A 23,521-nucleotide genomic window follows, 5' to 3' on the forward strand; every position below is an offset into this window, starting at 1 on the left:
ATGGTGTTCGAATGAACCAACCATTTTGGATACGGTTCCGGAGAAAGACAGGGAGAAGTTTCTGTCATTCGAAGACTCTGATATAAACCAAGCTATCAAAACGCTTGGCCTACTTTGGGATCCAGCAGAGGATGTTTATCGCTTTCATTTGGATCTCCCAAGCCTCAACAGTTCTCCACCTACCAAACGTAACGTTTTGTCGCAGATAGCGAAAATTTTTGATCCTCTGGGACTAATTTCACCTGTTGTCGTATTTGCGAAAATCATCATGCAGCAAATTTGGATGAGCAAATTAAAGTGGGATGACGTTCTGGACGGTAAACTATTGCAAGCTTGGATTATGTTTCGGGACACGTTGAGTCATATACATGAAATCAAAATTCCTCGATATTTTGGTGCAGTGAATTCCACTCGTTATGAGATTCATGGATTTGCAGATGCGTCCAGTGTAGCATATGGAGCGTGTCTGTACATTCGAGTTGTTACTCAAGATGGAGTAAAACTGTCGCTCATTTGCAGTAAATCAAGGGTTGTCCCCATCAAGGGATTGACAATTCCTCGGTCTGAACTTTGTGCAGCCTTGCTACTCGTTCGTTTGTTTTTGAAGCTCCTTCCGGCTGTAAAGTTGGAGTTTCAGTCCATTCATTTTTGGTCGGACAGTCAAGTTGTCCTGGCATGGTTAAAGAAACCTCTACCGCAACTGAATCTCTTCGTTCGCAATCGAGTATCAGAAATCATTGAAGGTTCGTCTGATGCCGATTGGAATTACATCAAATCTGCTGAAAACCCAGCTGATATCGTTAGTCGTGGTCAACCTCCTCAGTTGCTGGTTTCAAATGACCTCTGGTGGTATGGACCACAGTTTTTGCGTAATTCTACATATCGAATCGATGAGCCAGAGCTTATTTCCGATGACCAACTTCCTGAATGGAATCCAGTTGCCAACACCTATGCAATGTCTGTGCCGGAAAGTCTGCCAGTTATGACCGCTTTCGAGTCCTTTCGGAAACTGCAGCGTGTAATAGGATATGTGCGAAGGTTTGTAAGAAATGCAAGATCCGTCAAATCTCAGCGGATCACTTCTCGATATCTGACGATACAGGAAATACGTGAATCGATGACTGTGATAGTGAAGTATGTCCAAAAAAGCGAGTTTTCTGATGAAATCTGTCGTCTAATGTCGAATGAACCATTGCGTCGTCTTGATAGTCTGGGTGTAATGTTAAAGGACGATATTTTGCGAGTTGGTGGAAGATTACGTAATGCCACTCTGCCGTTCGGTGCAAAGCACCAGATGTTGTTACCGGATAAAAATCCGATTGTCGAATCGTTGATCAGAACATTGCATAGAGAAATGTTGCACATTGGTCCGTCTGGTCTCATCGCGTTTATACGTCAAAGGTTTTGGTTGTTGAACGCCCGATCTGTAGTTCGAAAGATCATCCATAGTTGTGTAACATGTTTCCGTCATAGTCCGCAATTGCTGCAGCCTTCGATGGGCGATCTGCCAGAAGTTCGTGTTGTTCCATCTCCGCCGTTCTCCAAGTCCGGCGTTGACTTTGCAGGCCCGGTCTTCATTCGTCAAGGGGGTAGAAAGTCCACTCTGGTTAAGGCTTACATTTGCCTTTTTGTTTGTATGTCAACAAAGGCAATTCACCTCGAATTGGTTTCGGATTTATCTGCCGCGGCTTTCGTAGCAGCGCTTCATCGATTTGTCGCTAGGCGCGGTCTCGTCGAAGAGTTGTTTTCGGACAATGGGTCAAATTTCGTTGGCGCCAAGTCCGAGTTACACAGTTTGTACCAATTGTTCAAAAGTGATCAATTGCAAGGAAAGCTGAACGAATTTTGCCATGCCCGTGAAATCAAATGGAGTTTTATCCCTCCGCGTGCTCCGAACTTCGGAGGTCTGTGGGAGGCGGGTGTGAAGAGCACCAAAACGCATCTCAAGAAGGTACTCCGTGACGCTTCTCTGACTTTCGAAGAATATTACACCGTTCTAACTCAGATCGAAGCAATCCTCAACTCGAGGCCTCTGTTTTCCTCCTCATCCGACCCTAGCGAGCCTGAAGCAATCACTCCGGGGCATTTTCTTATCGGTCATGAGTTAACGGCTATCCCAGAACCGACTTTGGAAGATACTAAAATCAACAGATTGAGTCGTTGGCAGCTCGTTCAGCAAATTCGCGATCATTTTTGGAAACGTTGGTCTCGGGAATATTTGAACACTCTTCAAACGCGGCAAAAATGGACGAAAGGATGTAAAAACGTTTCTCCAGGGATGGTTGTTTTGTTGAAGGAAGACAACATTCCGCCGCAATCGTGGAAGTTAGCTCGGATTGTTAACGTGTTTCCAGGGTCTGACTCCGTTGTTAGGGTTGCAGATGTCCAAACGGTTAACGGTGTTCTCCGTCGTCCAATTTCTAAACTCGCCCCTCTACCCATTGAACAAGATCTCCAATTGAATGCGTAGATTCTTTTCGCCCGGGGAGAATGTCCGCGCACAGTGCGAACGTTGTATAGTTATATGTTTATGTTATTCCTATTTATCCTCACCCTTAATCCAACATCCCAAAATTCCACCCTACTAACCCCGAGTCGGCCACGGGTTTTTTGGCCCACCTCTCACTAACACATTTGTATCGTAATGGTCTGGATGCGCACTACCCACCCGAATGGCAATAAGTATGTATTGGCTGGCGGCTGATGAGCGATGAGCGGCGGCTAACCACATCAGCAGATGCGACGACCAACATCACCCGGACTGAGCGTGGAGGGAGATGAACATGTCGCAACATGTTTGTTACGTTCCACCGACCAATGACGACGAGGCATGAGCTGATTGGTGGGTGGCGAATCGAGGAATAGTATATAAGAAAATGAGTTTGTTCGCAGTGTATCAGTTTTCATTCAACATTCGAGCAATAAACATCGGTTAAGTTGCAAAGTGAAAGTTTCTCTTTTATCTTGGACAGCCGAAATAAAAACAGCCTTTTTGAAGGCTTTTGAGTTGTTTTGGAATAATTCACCGAGTCGAGCTATCGTCAGCTGCTGTTCCCGCTGGCACTCTCTTCAGAGGAAGGAGTTGCCCATCCGTCAAGTGTCCGTGATCGGACACCCATATACCACCAAATTCGGGGGCATCCGCCGGAATAAATTGCCATTCAATTCCCTTGGACACGCAGAACGACTCGATTTGGTGCTCCTGTTTGAACGCCTGGTAGAGTTGATTCAGCTCATGATGTGCACCACGAAAATTGGTGCCGTTGTCGGAATGCAGCTGATGCACAATTCCACGCCGACTCACGAACCTCTGAAGCGCAGCGATGAAGGCACTGGTAGTCATGTCTGACACCAGCTCTAGATGCACGGCTCGAGTAACCATACATACAAAAACCGCTACATATCCCTTGACTGTGGTCACCTTACGCAAGCCCTGCTTGATATGAAACGGTCCAGCGTAATCTACGCCAGTGACGGAAAAAGGGGGCGCAGGTGTCACGCGACAGGACGGCAGATTTCCCATATACTGGCTTGTATCGATGGGCTTGACCTTGAAACACTTCACGCAAGATCTGGTCACTCCACGAACAGTCGCAGCAGCATTGATTAACCAGAATTCTCTTCGGATCACATGAACCAAACCAGTTGGTCCCAGATGCAGATGCTCCTCATGTAGGGCACGAATCAACATTCGCACAATCGTACTTTTACACGGCAGGATGATCGGATGCTTTTCACCATATGGTAGCTTGGAATGCTCTAAACGTCCTCCGACTCTAAGCACCCCATTTACAAGGATCGGTCCCAACGAACCAAGCTTTCGACACTGTTCACCCGATTCGACTCGAGCAATCTCATCGCTGAGCTCTTCTCGTTGTATCACTTTCACAATAACGTTCATTGCAAGACGAAGTTCAGCCACGGTAGGGATAGGCTTATTCACACGTGAAGCTGAATCCTTCTTCTTGCAGTTGTTGGCGAAACGCAACACCAGCGCAATTACACGTTGTAACTTTCTGTACGAACTGTACTTTGAAAACACTTCTAACTGTTCTTCTTCAATTACAGGTAACACTGTTGGAGCAACACGTAGCTCCGGAATGTCTTCAATAATCTCTTCTGGTGGCTTATTTTCAATGTTCACTTTTTTCAAAAAGTCTGGTCCATGCCACCATAACTCATTTTTCACTAATTCGATGGGCATTTGCCCACGCGACACTATATCAGCCGGATTGGACTCCGACCGGACGTACATCCACTCTAAATCTTCTGTTTCTTCTCGGATTGCAGCAACACGATTGCGCACGAACACTTGAAGCTGGTCAGGAGATTTGCGCAACCAAGCCAGAACAATCTGACTGTCCGACCAGAGCACCACACGATGAAACGGCATTTGGATTGACTGCAAAACCTTATTCACCAAACGCGCAAGCAGGAGTGCCGCGCACAATTCCAGCCGTGGAATCGTCACTGCCTTCAAAGGGGCCACCTTGGATTTGCTGCAGAGTAATTGTAGTTGCGCCGACTCGTTGAATACGCTTCGAATGAACACACACGCTCCATAGGCCGACATCGAAGCGTCAGCAAAACCATGAAGCTCGTAGCATTCAGCATCATCAATCAGCACACGCCTTGGAATGTGCACCTGGTTCGTTGCTTCAAGGGACTTCTTCAGCTGCATCCATTGTTGGCTTATTTCGTCCTCGACAGGCTCATCCCAGCCCACTTTGCTACGCCACAACTGTTGCATTAGTAACTTGGCGAGAACAATTATGGGCGACAAGAATCCAAGTGGGTCATACAGCTTGGCAATTTCGGACAATATTGTTCGCTTGGTATTGGCTTCGGATTCGGAGTTCAAATTTGGAGATTTGATCGAGAACAGAAAATCATCGCTGTGAGGATCCCACAAAATACCAAGCACTTTGATGACAGTGTTGATACCTTGCTCTTCGAGGACCTTGGGAGTTTCACGATCACCTTCTGGAATGCGTTCCAGCAACTGCTCGGAATTGGAACACCACTTATGGATCGGGAAACCAGCACTGGCCAGCAAATCCTTAACTTGCTGTTGTCGTTCAATTGCTGCACTCAACGTATCATCGCCAGACAACACGTCGTCAACGTAAAAGTCTTCCCTCACAGTTGACGCTCCCAGGGGACATTTCTCTTTGCCATCTTCAGCCAACTGAACCAGGCAGCGAGTTGCGAGAAAGGGTGCACTCGCTGTGCCATATGTAACGGTAGTTAACTGATATACTTTCAACGGCTGTTCGGGACTCTCTCTCCAAAAAATTCGTTGAAGTGGCTGATGCATCTCAGCAACCATGATTTGGCGATACATTTTGCTTATATCAGCCGTGAAAGCATATTTGTGTTTTCGGAATCGCAGGACAATATCGAGAATATCGGATTGGACAGTACCACCTACCTTGAGGACATCGTTGAGGGAGAGGCTGGTCTGCGATGGTTTTGCAGAAGCATCGAACACTACTCGACACTTCGTCGAGGAACTATCTGGACGGATAACAGCGTGGTGCGGTAGGTAGCACTTTTGGACGTTGGGAGGATCCTTGCATTCACTTACTTGCTTGCAGTGGCCGAGCTGTTCATACTCCCCGATGAATTGCACGTACTGCTCACGGAGACACGGATTTCGAACGAAGCGTTGTTCGAGGATGTGGAATCTCTTCAAAGCGACCGATCTGCAGTCACTCAGCTGGGAGGCGTTTTCTTTCAAAGGGAGTTGCACAACGAATCGCCCTTCGTCGCTGCGTTCATGTGTGTAGCGGAAATGCTTCTCACACTCTACTTCTTCGGATGTCACAGGATCTTGATCAGCTACTTCTTCTACGCTCCAAAAACGTTGCAGAGCTTCGTACACGTTTTCGACGGTGATTGTGTGGGAATACGATGGACCCTGATGGAACACTTCTTCTAGCTCGCCCGTGAACACCCAACCAAGATGAGTATCACGCAGCTCTGGTAGATGCTCTGCCAACTGGTACTGACCGGACTTGATTATCTTGAAGAAGAGCTCATTGCCAATCAGCATGTCAATCTCTTGAGGCGCATTGAATTCTGGATCCGCCAATTGGAATCCGGGTGGAATACACCAATCGGACACATCGATGTTGGTACTCGGAATTTTGCCAGTCACTGCTGGGGTGATGACACACTCTACCGTGGCACGGTAGTCACTATAACGGGATCGGAACTTAACGATGGCTTTCTCCATGCTGGTTGTCATTCGATTGTTGACGCCGGAAATCTTCACATTTGCTGATGAAATCTTCGCTCCGATGGCTTCGGCCATCTTCTTCGTTATGAGGTTCACCTGGGACCCGCAGTCTAGCAGGACTCGACAACAGTGAGGCTTACCTTGGGAATCGTAAACGTGCACCACTGCTGTTAAAAGGAGGACGGTTTTCTTGGTTGGAGCTGCTTGGATGGAACACGATGACGTCACGCTGTGTGAACCTTGCGGTGTGGGTGCACTGGATGTGTTTGCTTGGACTTCTTTCACAGCTGGTCTCGATGTGGACTCCGATGAAGCTGTCGGTTCAGGCATCTTGCTTTCAGGCTGGTTGGACTTAAATCTTGTATCGTCGTGAAGCTGAGTATGATGACGTTGGCGGCACTTCAAACACTTTCTGTCGGATGGACAATCCTTCAGCCGATGACCTTTCCTCAAGCAATTGAAGCACATGCCTAAGGAACGTGCTTTCTCGACTCGCTCAGGTACGCTCATGTCTTTCAGCTGCTCACACTGGAAGTTCTTGTGGGATTCGCCGCAGAAGTCGCATTCTTCACATGAAGCACTGCCGCAGCTATTAGCGGTTAGGATTTTCGGGTTGAACCTCGGACTTGACTTCGACTGGTCTGCGGCTTTCACGTTCGATCTTTCGGCACGAGGAGGAGGGACTTGAGCTGATGTTTCGCAGTTCTCCAGGATGTTACACTGCTGCTTTAGGAATTTCAACATGTCGTCGTATTTCGGAAGCGTTCCTCGGACGATGGTTGCTTCCCACTGCTTCCTGGTAGAGGCATTCAAGGCTGATGCAAGCAAATGCACCACGATCAGTTCCGACATGCCGAGGAGGTCCTGCTTCAGATAACGTAGGCTTTCGATATGCCCGGAACAATCGTCTAATAACTGGCGCAACTCACGATAGGACTCCTTCGTCATCTTCTTCAAGGATAGCAGGCCGCGGATGTGGGTGTTGATGATGACACGGGGATTTTCGAATCGCTCTGTGAAAATGTTCCACGCCTGAGCGTAGTTGTTCTCGTTCATTGTTCGGGCATCGAGGATTCCTGCTGCTGCTCCGACGAGAGCCTTGTCCAAGTGATACAATTTGATGGCATCAGTATCATTGGACCTGTCCATAATATCTATGAACATCGCCTTGAATTTTGGCCAATTCTCGTATCGGCCATCGAATGTTGGTATCGGTGCTTTTAGCGGCTGCTGCTGGACGATCACTTGGGGCTTGATATCAGGTATTTCCTTCTTCGTTGCATCCATCAGCATCTCTTCGATGTACGTCGACACTTCGTGGTAATCTTTCTCGAATCTGGTGTACGCTTGATCGTGGTCATCCATTGCATCATCCGGCAGGATCTCAGCAAGTTGGTTGTGGAAATTGTTAAACTCACTGTAGATGACATCCACGTTTCTAGCATACACCTTCAGCTTCGATACGGACACGTCGGCATCGTCGTCGATCAGAATTCCTCCGATCCGCTTTATTTTATCGGCTGTCTTGGAACGCTGACGGCTCAGGACACCAATCTTCCGGATCAGCGATTCCTTTGCGCAGGCCAAACGATTCTGATTTTCGCTTTCTTCTTCACTTGTGTCGCCGTGCTGCACTCCCGAACGGGTCTTTTTAGGGCTATGCACGAGCGACATTTTGGAACACTTTCACTTCCGGTTTCGTCAACTTCACTTTTTCAGAGTCTGTCTTTCTTTTCACCAGTAACTCAGTCCAAGGAGAATCACACACACACGAAATCACTACCAGATCACGGATCCGGCTCGAAGGACCAATGTTCCGTCTGGGGGAACGAGCAAAGTGGACTGTAACACTTTTTCGGGGGACGGTCGAAGCTAGAGGGTAAGGATCCCTCGCTGGACGCTTCGTCTTGTAGCCGATACACTTTACGGCTCTTTCGGGAGGACACTTCTTCGGAACTAGAACTGGGTTACTGGGAATTCAACTTAAACACTGGCTTTTGTACTTAACTACTGTGTATTTAACTAAATTAACAAAAGGGTAGTAATTTTCTTCTCAACACATGTTTTGCTATCAACACTTTCTTGAAGACTGTACTTTTTCACACTTCCTTCCTCTGCACAGAGCCTTGCGTGGCGTGATCGTGCATGAAGGTGGGGCGTGGAAGAAAAGTCTCCACACGCGCGGGATAGAAATGGAAGGAAAAGGATTGCAAATATGTTCACGCATCACATGACTCCTTCCGTACACGGAACAGCACCTTTAAGAAATCAGCGGTGCCGAAATCAAAAACAGGTTGTAATCAACGAGCCCCTGACATAGATGCCTCAGAAAGTAGTTCTGTACCTACTCCGGATCATCATTCGGCAGCAATGATAAAGCTTCAGTTGGATTATTTACAACAAGAGCATTCAATCAAGCTGAAGGCAATAGCCGAACGTGAAGCTGTGGAATTGTCTCTCGTACGAAAGCGGTACTACCTACTGAGATCGCAGCTGACTATCGGTTCTGATGATGCAGATAAAGTTGGAGATGATTGTCCCGATACCGATAGTGTGAGTAGTGTGGACGATAGAAACGTACCAGACGTGTTTGAATACAATTCATCAATTTGTGATTCAATCACTCGAAAGTCAAATACCGCTCTAACATCTGAACAAATTTGCGCTCGGCAGGTTATGTCAGCAGATTTGCCTGTGTTTACGGGAGAGCCTCAAGATTGGCCAGTATTTTACAGTCAGTACAAGCATACTACAGCAGCTTGTGGGTTTAGTAATTCAGAAAACCTGGTGCGACTGCAAAGGTGTATAAAAGGTCAGGCTTTAGAGTACGTGCGGAGTCGCTTACTAGTACCCGAGCTTGTACCAAAGGTTATGGATACATTAGAAATGTTATATGGTCGACCATCTATATTGATTAATCATTTGATTAATAAAGCTCGGATGATTCCTCCACCGGAAGTAGAACGTTTGGAGACCATCATAGATTATGGGATGGCGATCCAAAATCTATTTGATCATCTGGTAGCAATGGATCAGACATTGCACTTGCGAAATCCAACCTTGTTGGGAGAATTGGAATCGAAGCTCCCAGGGGAAATGAAACTGGAATGGGCACGTTACAAAAGAGAACATGCTCCGTCGTCACTGGAAACGCTTCATGAGTTTATGAATGAGCGTGTTGAAGCAGCTTGTGAGCTTACCTTTAACGGGACAGCGAAACAAATTCCACCTTTAAGAGATCTGAGCCCTGAGCGTCAAATGGTACAACGTTCGCTTGTGATCGATCGCATTAAAAGTTGTTCAATTTGCAAGAGACAGGATCATTACATAGAAGATTGTGCCCAATTTAGATCTTATGATGTGAGCCGTCGTTGGAGGCTGGTAGGAGAACTAAACCTATGCAGATGTTGTCTAGATCGACACACTACTAGAGTCTGTCGGAATGCGGATGAGTGTGGCGTAGATAGATGTAAGCTAATCCACCATACATTACTACATCAAGCTAGGGTATGATAGGGATCCCAGATTTAAGCGCTTGGATTGATAGATAGTAAAACTTAATGGAACATGAAGTGTTACGGGGGGGAGTGTTGGCGCGAAGGGAAATCTGGTTACCCTAGATGAGCGAAATGTTGTTTTGAAAGGAGCGAATGAAAAGATTGTATTGAAGAAAGATAGAGTCGAGTCAATGTTGCTAAATTTATATTCCGAAAAATATATCAAAGTAGAAAGGTTTGAAACCAGATTGGAAGGCGTAAAGGAGCACTGATAATTGTAAGTGTGAAATACTGTTACAATATTGAAAATCATTAATAAAGATATTCTCAGTTCAAGCTGATCATCAAATTATATGCGTTTAGATCTGCTTTGAAGAACGGTGCATTCATTGTGGTTGAACCATCTCAACACAATCATTAATTTTATAACGACGAATTACACAGAAACTCACCGAATACTCACTTTTAAGTCACATAACAAAAAGTTGGATCATGCGTTAGCTTCGAAACCTATCCACCATTACCGATTAGTACAAAGGATGCTACAATTCATCTAACAAACTGCAACTACAAGTAGTGGTGCATAAGTAACTACTGAGCCCTGGCGGTCCCTCCATTCGAAGAGTTCCTGATAATATGCAGAAACATATTAACAGATCCTCAGCCTGCAAGCAGCCGTTTCATGATAAATCATGATCCGTTAGAGGTGTGCCAAAGTATTGGGAAGGTGATATTTTATACAAACGGATATTATTTTACGGTGCACCTTCACTTTGGCACCGTCAATCCCCATGATCCAGGCCAGGGACTAAGATGATTGGACGCACAATTTTTCTGATAGATCACTTTTTGTCTTGGTGCATTTTTTCTCAAAACCAATCTGTAACTTCTGTAATTAATAGTTTTTACACATTTTTTTTGCTGTATCATATGAACAAACATATCTGAACAGACGAAAACGGAATTACCAGGAATATAATTTTCTTTGTTTACATGTTAATTATGTTATTGTTCATTGAGACTCCTTAATAAATGTTAAAGTCGAAAGAAATCGTAAATGTAACTGTTAGTTTTTCCATTTATTGTTCAAAACGAAAAACTTTTCACTTGCTCCAATTGTGGGGCTAGTTAAAAGTAAGGAAATGTTTTTCAAAACCTTTCTCTGTATTTTTGTTATTTAATTTTACATAACCGCTTATATTTGGTGGGAGTCAAGCTAAAAATATACACGACCTCATTTATTTCAATTTGAAGTCTTTAGAACTTGAAGAACCTCAACTAGGTATAGGATTTTCATTACCCACTTGCCCACGGTACCTTAATACAATAATGTGTATTAAATCATTGTTAGCGATACCATATCAACTTCTTTAGATTATTTGAAATACAGATACACATTTAATTGCAACCAGTTTATTGGATACTCACTTTTTGATTGTTTTGGATATCGTCCTCCAGAAGCTCGAAAGCTTGCCAGTACTGTTTGTACTTCTTTACTTTCCACTGAAGATACAATTTTGTACTTGGTAAACTCATGTGGCGACGACAGCTCGACGGTATCATTCAGATCACCTACAGTTTCTTCAACAGAGATTTGTTTATCGAATGTTCGATTGCTCCATTGCTTTGAATAATACAGCTCATTCGGAAACAAACAGCGTAAAGCACATTTGCGGCCATTTTCAGTCTCTAAGTACGGCAGAGGAAAGTTCAAGAATGGACTAACAGATAGAATGGTACCGCTGAGAGCAGTTCTAAATCGATTATCGAAGGGTGTTTCCACGGCCAATACTACAGGACTTTCCGATTCATAGACGCTTGGTGATAGATCGACAGCACGAAGAGGGTCCGAAAAATCACCAACATTTTCAATATTGACGTTGAACTTTTTGTGTCCTTCATCGCATTTCTTAGCTATATTCGATTCTTTCTTCTGACTATCACTGCTCAACTTAAATTCTTCGGAAGGACTAGGCTCTTTCGATTCAAATATACTCGATCTAGGAGAAGGCGGTCTTGCGTATTCGTCACACAGATACGACAACTCTAAACGCCAGTTATAGCGAGCAAACAGTAGCAACGAAATCACTTTTTTGATCTTCACCAATTCGTTTCGGCTACCTCCTCGCAATAGAACGCAACACCCACGTGGACTGTAAGACCGCTCAAAACACATGACCGTTTTCGACGATCCTAGAATAATAAACAAAAAGTAAAAATGAATTAGATATTAATACTTTGTACCAGCATCTACTTACCCTGATCGTCGTAGAATGTTTGAATGTGGAATGTATCGCATGTCCCTAGTCTAGGCTGACCAACGTTGGAATCTATTGACGCTAGAATATCACAGTCCAAGCAGCGAGCTATTCTATCCATAACGCATAGTTTTACATCCAGTACTAACGTGATGCCATTATTCCGCAGCATATCCTGCGCGATTCCACCTACATTTTTATGAACCAGAACTATGTTCGGACCTAGACCAAGGATTTTTGTGACTTGATTCCTAAGATAGTCACGTTCCTGCAACATCAACGTATCGAAGCTGACAAATTTTCCCTCAACCCGTTGGTATACAATGGCACATTGCAGTAACAATATTTTAGGCTTCTCGATACGTGACATCATTTGTCGATGAACAACGTTCTTAGTGAAGGCCACACCACCTAGAATCCGACACTCTTTCCGTTTTCCACCAGGTAGCTTTTTGAAAAATACATAATTTCGAATATCCATTGCATCTGCCAATCCACATAATTGCGGTCTAACAGTGTTGGCCACACGAGCTGCAATTGGAATTAAAGTTTTCGCCCACGAAGGGTCCAGATTTTCGCTTCGAAGCAACTGATTCAGCAAAATTTCCTCATGCTCACAGAATGCTTCTAGTAGTGCTTTTGCACCAGAAGATAAGTTGAGAGAATTTTCGATGTCTACTTCGCGATAGTTAGAATAGATTTCGACATTATCAGGAGCGGTGGGAGGGTTTATATCTGAAAAGAAAAAATATTGTTTCAACATTACAAATGGATTACCTACCCATCATTTCAGACCAGCGTAAAACCTATAAGACAGACACGAGCCCTATTAGGTAACTATATTTTCATAACCCACAACCATACTAGACTACCGTGAGTGATGCACCCATTTTTCGCTAATTGTAATTTTTAACATAATTATTTATGGTAAATGTCTATTATATCATATATTATCGTTTAATCATGTTTATTTGTTCATTTGTCTATTAACTATTTGTCTGTTAACTTAAATCTAATGGTACACGTTACAACTGACAAAAATTAAAAAAGTCAACAATAAAGTTTTTAACAAACGGTAACCCACTAAGCATCTCTAAAAAAACAGCTGAATGCGGAAACTCTGTTATAAATTTTCTGCAGGACTTTGATAGTGCCGTGTATTCTATAATTTGTCCGCTGTTGCGGCAGTCGTAGCTGTACTTCTTGTGCCAGTTGCTTATAGACTGCACCCTTTTCCTTGACGTCCTTCTTTAAGACTAGGTGAAATGATCCTAGAAAGCTATTTTGATGGTAGGATTCTACTGTATGACACAGAGGAGGGGCAGAAAAGCGTTCGAATTACCGCGAATTACCGCGGGAGTACCTCAAGGTTCAATCCTGGGCCCGCTGTTGTGGAATGCGATGTTCGATGACGTACTGAGGCTGCCCCTTCCGACGGGTGTTAAGATTGTTGGCTTCGTCGACGATATCACCTTAGTGGTTTATGGTGAATCGATGGAGGAAGTAGAGTTGATAGCAGCGCACTCTATTTCCATAGTTGAGGAATGGATGAAGTCTAGGCAACTAGGACTGGCCCGTCACAAGACTGAGGTGGTCGTGGTCAACAACCGCAAATCCGAGCAACGGGTGCTTATCTCGGTAGGTGATTGCTCCATAGAGTCCAACCGATCGCTTAGGCATCTTGGGGTAATGCTCGATGACAATCTCAGCTTCGCTAGCCACGTTGAATATGCATGTAAACGGCCATCTACGGCTATAGCGGCGCTTTCGAGGACGATGTCTAACGGCTCTACTGTAATTGCCAGCAAACGCAAACTTCTGGCAAGCGTGGCGCTATCCAAACTAAGGTATGGAGGACCAATCTGGTCAAAAGCGCTTAGAATGAGCAGAAACTTAAAGCGGTTGGAAAGCACGTACAGGATAATGTGCTTAAGAGTAGCAAGTGCATACCGCACGGTATCTAACGAGGCCGTGTACATCATAGACGGGATGACGCCCAACGGGCTCATCATCAAGGGAAATGTTCAATGCTTCAACCAAAGAGGTACCAGAGCCAGAGGAGTCCGCGACACGTGTAAAGAGGAAACGCTCAGATGTTGGCAGCGAAAATGGGATAACTCCACTAAGGATAGATGGACCCATCGGCTAATACCAAATGTGTCAGATTGTTATGGAAGAAACTTGACGCAGTTTCTGACAGAATATGGTTGCTGTAGACAGTACCTGCATAGGTTCGAGCACTCAGAAACTCCTGCGTGCCCCAATTGTGCTGGTGTGGAGGAAACAGCGGAGCCTGTCGTGTTTCATTGCCCCCGTTTCATTATTGTGAAAGGTCGCATGCTCGCTACATGCGGAGGGGACAAGTCCCCGAACAATATTATAGAGAGAATGTGTACGAATGCCGAGTGCTGGAATGCAGTAACTACGGCTGTCACTCACATTATGTTAGAATTGCAGCGCCTATGGCGCGCGACCAAGAGTTGGCTGCAGAGGATTAGCCCTGCCGAGGCTGGTCCCTTGTAACATTGTTTAAGTCGGCTAGGAGAAGCAGTTGGCCTAGGCTGTTGTGCTATATGCACTGGCCCCTCCCCGAAGAAATACAGTATGGTGGTTCCGGGGAGATAAGGATCTGAGACCAAGGGTAATTTCAATGCACTGTAGACCATTTAAGCAAAGAAAATTTGTGACCTTGGAGCAACCCGTCATGAGTTCAGGTTGATCGACGCTAATGTACGGTTTGCAGTGAGCAAGCAACGGCTCAATAATGATGAGTTCGTACAGTTTAGCAACAGCACAGAGCGAGGAAGCACCACGCTAGTTGCCAACATGATGATTATAATATAATCATATATTATTCGCTCTTGTGTTCGTCAGTCAATCTTTCGTCATTGAAAACACTATCAAATTTTCCGGAGAAGAGATTGCATATATCCTGCGATTAAGAGGCTACGTTTTCTTTTGGCGCCATACATGTCACGCCGCTGTTAACATACTTCCAAAATTGTTTGGGACGGAATTTGAGCTTTCTTTGTATACCGCGCTGATATCTAAGAAAGCTATTTTTCGCAGCTTGTTTGTACTCGTTGTTGATCCTCGCGTAATGGCGCTTAAGTAACGGAGTGTAGTGTGTTTGTTGAGTGCAGCTCTCTTTTTGGATTTCAATGGGGCCGTATCATGTGCACTCACGAAGCAAGGATCTAGGCTACGGTTATACTGATCAGTGGCCTGATTGATTTGAAAGAGCGTAGCAGCAAAAGCAGAGTTATAATCGGAGACAAATCAAGCCAATTTGAAACAACAATTTTTTTTGTTGATTTTCAAACTATTGGTAATGTTTAAATCAACCTTGAATTTGGTGATGTTTCAAATTAACACTTTCAGTTTGATCCGACATTGAATGTAGTTGTATTAAATTGATATGTCGTTCATTTCAACCAAAGTTTTATCTAGTCCATATTATAAAGTTTCGATTTTCTGTTAATAAGTGATAACATTTTATATATTTGTTACATTTGGCTTGAATGCCCTCAATGTGATTTTTGAAAGTTAAATTCTTATCTAGCATAAGCCCTAGATACTTAACTTCATCTGACCAATTCATTGGAACCCCTCTCATCGTGACAACATGTCTACTTGAAAAATAAAGAGCTTTTGGTTTATGTGGGAATATTATAAGTTGAGTTTTGCAAGCATTAGGAGAAATCTTCCATTTTTGCAAGTATGAAGAGAAAATATCCAAACTTTTTTGCAATCTACCGTTTTGTCTCAAATTCCGAACAGAGTCATATTCCGAACACTCGGTTTTTGTATGTCGATTTGATTGAAATGTTTCGCTGAAATGTGTCAGCAATTTGCCAAGAAATAACAGTCCTTTGAAATTCAATTTTAATAGGGGTATTCACTTAAAGCTGCGTAAAATGCGATTTTGCGTAATTGTAGCGATGAAATAATTCTCTTCTGACTCAGTGCGATATCAAAAGGGTGATCAATAATCTAGTTACCCACAGCACAGCAAACTTATGTCATTTCAACGATTGTTGTTGTTTGAGCTTGAAAAATCGAATGGAATAAATGTAAAAACGGAGAGATTTTGTTGCTTTTTGCAGATTTGGCTGCTGTTATAAATAATGATTACTGGAAATAATGAATGTGATAGGTGCATTTAGGAGGAAAAAATGAGTTGCGCAAGATCAAGTGTCGTTAGGTTGTAAAATTGTGTTGCACAACATCAAAGTGATTGAATGGAAGAAAAACTTGAACCGCATTCTATTGAAAATTGGATTCGGATTGTGTTAAGTTGGTATCTGAGAATATAAAGAATTAAACACACTACTCGTTTTTGATGCGCAAACACCGTCGTCAGTTGCATCACTAACTGCTCCCCTGGGGCCACCTCCTACAAAGACCCTCCTAATTATTGACAAGATTTAGTTTCCATGACTGTTCTTCAGGCATTTCACACCTCTAGACCACATATTAATCAAAATTCCTACTCGTGAATCTTAACCCAAGATTTGCTGACCTCATTTCCCCAATTTGGGTAATAGTAGTTTACGGAACAAGTTGCAGAATGATGATTTTTACAGCACGAGTCGTAAATTTATCCTACGAGGCTTGCCGAGTAGGATAATTACGACGAGTGCTGTAAAAATCGAGTTCTGCAACGAGTTACGTACAACATTTTTTGCAATTTCGTAGAAGACCACTTGAGGGTATCATAAATTATATCAGCATGCATTCACCTTTATTTTACAATTTCTGAAAAATTGTTGGGTAATGATTCATTACGCAACTCAAAACAGTTGCGTAATGAGAAAGCGTTGCGTAATGAATCATTACAGCACTGGTTTCAGTTAGGTAATGACTATTCCCGCACTCCATAGTTCAGTGCAGGAAAGTAGGCCGTTTCATGACAGATCGGCGTGATGAAAAACAGCCTATTACGATGAGAAATTGCAAAAAAGTTTTTTCGTTATTCTTATCATGACAACGAGACAAGGATAAACAACGCCTTCCTAGATAGAAAAACTGACGAATTTCAACAATTTGAAATGTTTCCTTCACAGTTTACGCGATTTCGTGAAAAGTTTGAGTTGATCAGTTTACCACGATATACCGTTTTGATTCATATTACGGACAGCTTTTAATTCCGGACACTCTACTTTGTATGGGAAACATTTCACACGAAATGTTTCAATTTTTGCCGTTCAAAAGTTCTCACTTTCAAGGCTTGTTTTAACAAGCATTTTCCATAGATATCTATGAAAATTTATAATGCCCAACTTGCTTAGGCGTCTCTCTAGTGGTTTTATAATTTCATTTGATGATTTGACTTTTCTATTTATGATTTGTTTAACCCTCTAATACCCAAATTTTTATTTTCGATCTAAATATCATTTTTCGTTATCTAAAATCGTTCTAAACACGTTTTGGGCAAAGATTTCTTTTTATTCGTGAATTAATGAATTTTGGTTTTTGATTTTTATAATTTTCATTTTTGAACATCCCTACGCTTTTTCATTTTTTCTCGAAGCCAGTCTTGGTTATTGATTTTTTGCAATAATAAAAATTTATGTTTTTACGAAACTTTTGAAAATAATATATTTGTATTTTTTTTCTGGAGCATATTTTATTTTCCGTGTAACTAACGGAAAAACAGATTTGACATCATTTTAATACCACCAAGCTCTTTTTCTGTGATAGGTTGATCGTCAAAAAATATAAAAGGTACGATTTTTTATATTAAACGTTGAATGAACTCCAGGCATTTGTAGGTTATATAAGAATACAATTTTTCAAACAATTTTCAAAAATACAAAAAAGTTTCAAAAGTCATAAAAAAGTTTCCTTACATGCGTGCTATGAGCTAAGGTGTAAGCCAGAAATAAAATCATTTTAATTTCCGAGCTACGAAAAAATATACAAATTTCCAAAGTGTACCCCGTCTAAAGGCGGGGTTGGGTATTAGAGGGTTAACCTGTCCGGAATTCGAATCGAAGTGTCCGGATTATGAAGCGAAAGTTAGGAAGCGTCCGGAATAAGAATCATGTAAAGTCCACACATTTCTATTTATTTAAAATTATTCATGTTTCGGAATCGAAATCTTCACTCACCATTAGAAAGTTAAGGGGTTTGAAGGTTCGATAACGCGGAGGAATCATACAGAATGATTTATTTTACATGCTTTTTTGTGAGTTAAACTTCACTGAGGCCTTAAGTGTCCGTAATATGAATCAAAACGGTACACAGAGATTTGCGCCGTTAAGTGAATACCCCTAATGTCTTTAAATATATTTTATGGTTTGGAAATTGTAATGATCTTCTAGGTCGAGGTCAGTAGAACTGGCTTGAATAAATTTATTTGCTTAATTATTAATTTGAATACGATTTATTCGTGCTGTTCGGAATTTGAATCAGGCTGTTCGGAATATGAGACAGAATGAGCACTGTGTTCGGCATTTGAATCAAAATGTTGTTGCATAGTTTTACGTAAAAACGATACTAAAATAAATCAAATCAACATCATTATTGGCATACCCAATAACTGTTAAGTTTTGCGTAGAAATTAAAATTTTCACAAATATCAGCTAATTCATGCCTATCAGATGCATTTGAAATCACAGTTAGCCTTAAGGCTCAAGACTCCATCATTCAATCATCAGCAATCATCAATAATGAAAAAGCAGTATTTTTGTTCAAACTTAAAAAAAATCCCATGAAAATCTATCATTGCAATACATATAGTAAGTTCAATGCGATGATAGATTTTCTTCAACATTGCTTCAATTTTGAGCAAAAAAACTGGTTTTGAAAATTTGTAAAACGATGATGGTTATTTTCCTCTTAAGTGTTCGAAATGTGAGTTAAAACGGTACTACAGATGACACGCAGGCTTAGTCCTTTGTCATCCGCAAACAAAGATTTTTGACATCCCTGAGGTAACTCAGGAAAAGTCAGATTTGAAAATATTGTATAATATTGGTCCCAAAATGCTGCCTTGAGGAACACAGTGTCTTGAATACTTTCCAATGAATAGAGAAGAGTCTGTAATAAACAGATAGTTTTTTTAAGGAGTTGCACGACAAAATCAGCATTTGTGTTTCTCCCTACACGCAAAAAATATGTGAGGTAAAAACTACCATTTTAGGGGGTTAACTTAAGCGCTCGCACTGGCAATTTTCAGCAGACCAGAAATGCGCTTGATTTTACCATGTCTGTGGTCGAAATCAGATTGTTGTAAATTATTTCTGTCAAATGTACCAGTATTGTGGTGGGATGTACCGCAAACATAGTAAATTGGTCTGAAATTCCATGGTAGCTTCAAGAATGGGCGTAGTCAGCTAAAATAGTAATTTTTACCACAGATTTTTTTCCGTGTGAGTATAACTTTTTTTTTGATTCTAGACGAAATTACTATACATAGGTAATTTCAATAATTTCTCTTTAGATTGGAGAATCTTGTGGCCGAAATTTTAAAAATGCTTTTCTCCATAATTGTAATTGTAATTGCTCGATCCACACCCTGGCAGACATCCGTCCGCCTATCTAGACACGGGCTAGGTGAGGACCTACCAAGCCTCCCCCGTTAACATGTCCTATACCGTTTAGCACACCGGGATCTTCCACAAGCAGGCGCCGGTATTTAAAGCGGTCCCACAAGTTTCAGATACATTAAATAGATATAGTCCCTCTGGCACTAAACCGAATAGCGCCCTCCACATCATCACCAGCACTGCCCATCCCGCGCGCCAACAAAATGCCGGAAGTAGCGTGCCGTGTAGCACATCAGATGTTTTACACAGCACACCACCTCCGACACCATGCTCAACGTACAGCAAAGACAGCGCTGATAAAAAGCGGAATGCGTCATTCGATTCAGTACCAGAGGGACTATAAATGTAACGAAGAGGAAATGAAAAAGATAGTAGAGATGGTTTTTCTGTTGGATTGCTGAAACGAGAAGAAATAAATAAAGTTATTACGTTAAAACGTGGTTTTTATAGTTAAATAAATGTATCGATAGTTTCTCATCTGTTTCTTTTCCGTATCGTAGTTGCGTCGATTATATCCAACTCGAGTTTTATCGTCTCCGCTCGGGCAATGAGGACCGCGATGAAATGAAAACATAAAAATATGAGCATTAGTGTTTATCTATTATTTAATGTGGTTCTCATTTGCTTTCCAATACCTAAGTAACATGTGAACTCTGCCTCTATCAGAAAATTCTAATAAATTATAATTTATCCTCCTACACTTCCCTAACACAAAGTATCTCTATTAAATAAAACATTTACTAGTGCAAAAGCGCAAATAATAACCAAACAAATACCCCAAAATTCTTTCTCATTGTACGACAAACATTTCAAAACTATTACGAAATGCTAAAATTCAACAATAACTACCCTCAACAAAACTTTCATTCAATCACCCTTAAAATACCTACACAGTCATCAGTAGACCCTGCACTATAATAACCTCCTAATATAACGCAGAGCTAAAAATGCTCTCTTGCGTTACACAATCTAAACAAGAAGCTATTTTCAAATACTTCCCATAATTTGTGCGCGGCAAAACAGATTCCACTTTCTACATAATGTAACCCAGCATGAACAGCTGCCCAACTCTCCAGATCTGCGCCCTCCAAGTTCCAAGGTGCTGCTGCCTTACGTTGAAAACTTCTTTCCTCAAAGTCTGTCTATCAATTCCGAACTCTATTGCATTCTACCATACCAATCAGACCCTATTCTTGACTAGACACAAAGTCATAACCCCAATGTGATGGATTTACCCAGTAAATCCACAACCTTGTCATAGCCCCTTTTACGTTAAGCAATCCTCGAGAGTCATCCATATTGATGCTTGGCAAAAAAAAAATATAGGTGTCAGTATTCAATCCACAAATTCCAAATTACACCACATTACGTTGGTCCGTTTGGCGTCGCCGGTGGATACCTGTTCTGGCATTCGTTTCTTTCAAATTTTACTTCTGTCCTCCCACTTTATCAATACGAATGTTGACGAATCACGATAATCTGAAGATCGTGACCAGAACGGAGGTAGGATTTATCACTAGGGACCAACCACCACCTTTAAAAATGCTTTTCTCCATACAACCCTTAATCTTGTTGGACCCCACCATACCCGTTCTGGACATGCTGGATGTTGCTCACATTTTCACAGAAGTTTCTGGTTGAAATAAACAAATATGGGGGTGTACACACTCAATCTGTTCGGTAAAAACAACTGGGTTTTGGAACTACCGAAAAAGTCAGTAAACTAAAAAAAAATGTCAGAAATCGAAAAACAAAGATTTTTCACTGAAATTTTGCAGAGAGCTTTCTTTTTATATCATACATCGATAAAAAATAAAACATGGAGAAATTTGCTTTTCAATTACGCGTGGCGACAGTTTTCATTTTACTGACTTTTTCGGTAGTTCCAAAACCCAGTAAAATTGTACCGACCCCAGTAATTTAATCTAAGTGTGTAACTAATCATCTTTCAAATGGGCCACCTTAATGTTTCTATTTCCTCTAATTACTTCTTAATCAATTCATACGGGAATATCTTTTTTTTTTTTTTTTTTGTATGGTATTCAGTTGGAGCTGCCTGACAGCTTACCTTGTCAAGGCTGAACCCTCGGTCTGGCTTTTGCCAAGTTTCCTCTCTACCAGGACCAATACTCAGACGGACTAGGCAATGGCGCCCACATGAACACTGTTTTTTTATTAGTATTGTGACGTGGTAGTTTTTGAAAAGTACCCATATTCCCTTGCTTCTGAGAAAAGGAAGCATTGTGAAAATCAGCAGCTCCATCAGAATTTGTTTGAAATAGTAGTGTAGTCATTACTAATACTTTCTAGTCGAAATGGTTTTGAATAATTTGTCATTCAAGTGCTATTCTGATTACTCCTGTCTTTTACGTAAGATTGGAGTCTTGAATGTCAATTGTCGTCAAGTCTTAACAAAATTAGGCTGTTTAGTAGGAGTTCTAAATTATTTCATTTTTTGTTGTTAAAAGTATTTATTGGTCATTACGTTCATATATCCTTAAAGAAAAAAGTCGCTTTCCTTGTCTGTTCAACAATTTTTCGAAACTAGCAAGTGTACCCTAATGATCGATCTCAGCGTCCTACTTTCCATAGTCATTTTTATAGTGAATATTGAAGAGTAAAGTTACCTTAGGCTTCTATTACAGTCTCCTACAAGACTCACTTTTCGGTGGCAAATGCAATGCTTCACAACGCCTACTTTCTACTTGTAAATTTTGCGAAAATGAATCTGGAATTAGATTATTTATACCGCTGTTACAAAAGAGGTATTTCTTATTATGGCAATGTAAAAACCATATTAAAATAAAATTGTCGCCACTTATTTCTACTCAGTGAAGCTACTAGTCATTTTCCTAAGAGTTCCTAAGTATTCCCTACGTCGTATATGATAACGATGTATCTAGCTAGCTAATAGTAAGAGTGGCTACGGATCATTCTGGTTAGCAAAAGGCAAACTGAACGTCACCAATAGTATTAATGTCCACTTCGAATAGATTAATTATTTGAAATGGGCATCAATTCTATCAATGACGCAGAATGTCCGGATCATATCCGAGATATTATTGCGTCTATGCCATATGAAATATGACGCGGCTTTAAGCAAAAAATGCCAAAATGTGATACCACCACTACAGGTTACGCCTTTGGTTTCCATCATATGGGCTAATGGATTATGCCCTCCCATCGCGGCAAGGTCGCATAACCAAGGGGAGGGAATTCATACGGAAATATCCAGACAATATTTCAAACCTTTGTATTTACCTTGGCTTTCATCCTCCTCTCCGCATGGACGCATCAGATGAACAGAATTCGATTTGAAGTCCACATCTATCTCAAATGAGCCAGTTTGCGAAACATCATCGTCAATCCATAGAAACTTGTAGATCATGTTTTCATCAAAATCTGTCAAAATGGTGGTGCTTATCTCATCGGTTTCTGAAGTAGCCTGATTTACCAAGGCGAAATTCACCGTAAGCGGAATGAGAAAGCCAGCTTCCGTCATTGCATTTAGAATTGCCACCGCTTGGCGATTATTGGATGACTTTTGATTGCTGATTAAAAATGCTATCAAATCCAGACCCCGGTTTTGGTTCGGAAGCACTTTGATCATCTCTTCGTATAAAGCTCGCAAGGAATTTGACTGTTGGAGAATCGTTTTTCTATCTGCACTTGACATTGTTGGCGTCTGGGTCGATGCAAATCGCTCTTCTTGATAACCGACAGATATTTTTCGGCGCTGAACATTGGCGATACTGGGATCGCCATCGTTATGAGATGACGTTGCTCCTATTGATAGTTTGTTGGAAAGGTCCTCTTGTAGTGCTCGAAGATCTGATTTTAGGTCAGCGGCAATGTTCGATGATTTTAGATAAGACAACACTACTTTTGAGCAATATGTGCAAACTTTTAAGTCACCTGGAATACAAATAAATTATTAACCCATGTTCATACACAAACTTATAATAGTTTTAT

General features: G+C 41.8%; 1 protein-coding gene across 1 annotated transcript in view; it reads right to left on the reverse strand.

Annotated features, from left to right (window-relative positions):
- The window catches only part of LOC5574640 (putative 1-phosphatidylinositol 3-phosphate 5-kinase), a 68,486-nt gene that overhangs the window by 24,914 nt on the left and 20,051 nt on the right, over positions 1-23,521 (reverse strand). Inside the window, exons 4-6 of the mRNA XM_021844205.1 lie at positions 22,811-23,464; positions 11,997-12,731; positions 11,167-11,931 (exon numbers count right to left, since the gene is read on the reverse strand). Coding sequence (XP_021699897.1) covers positions 11,167-11,931; positions 11,997-12,731; positions 22,811-23,464 — 2,154 coding nt within the window. The remainder of the gene's footprint in view (positions 1-11,166; positions 11,932-11,996; positions 12,732-22,810; positions 23,465-23,521) is intronic.

The sequence above is a fragment of the Aedes aegypti genome, chromosome 2 (genome assembly GCF_002204515.2).
Source record: "Aedes aegypti strain LVP_AGWG chromosome 2, AaegL5.0 Primary Assembly, whole genome shotgun sequence".
Classification (NCBI taxonomy): Eukaryota; Metazoa; Arthropoda; class Insecta; order Diptera; family Culicidae; genus Aedes; species Aedes aegypti.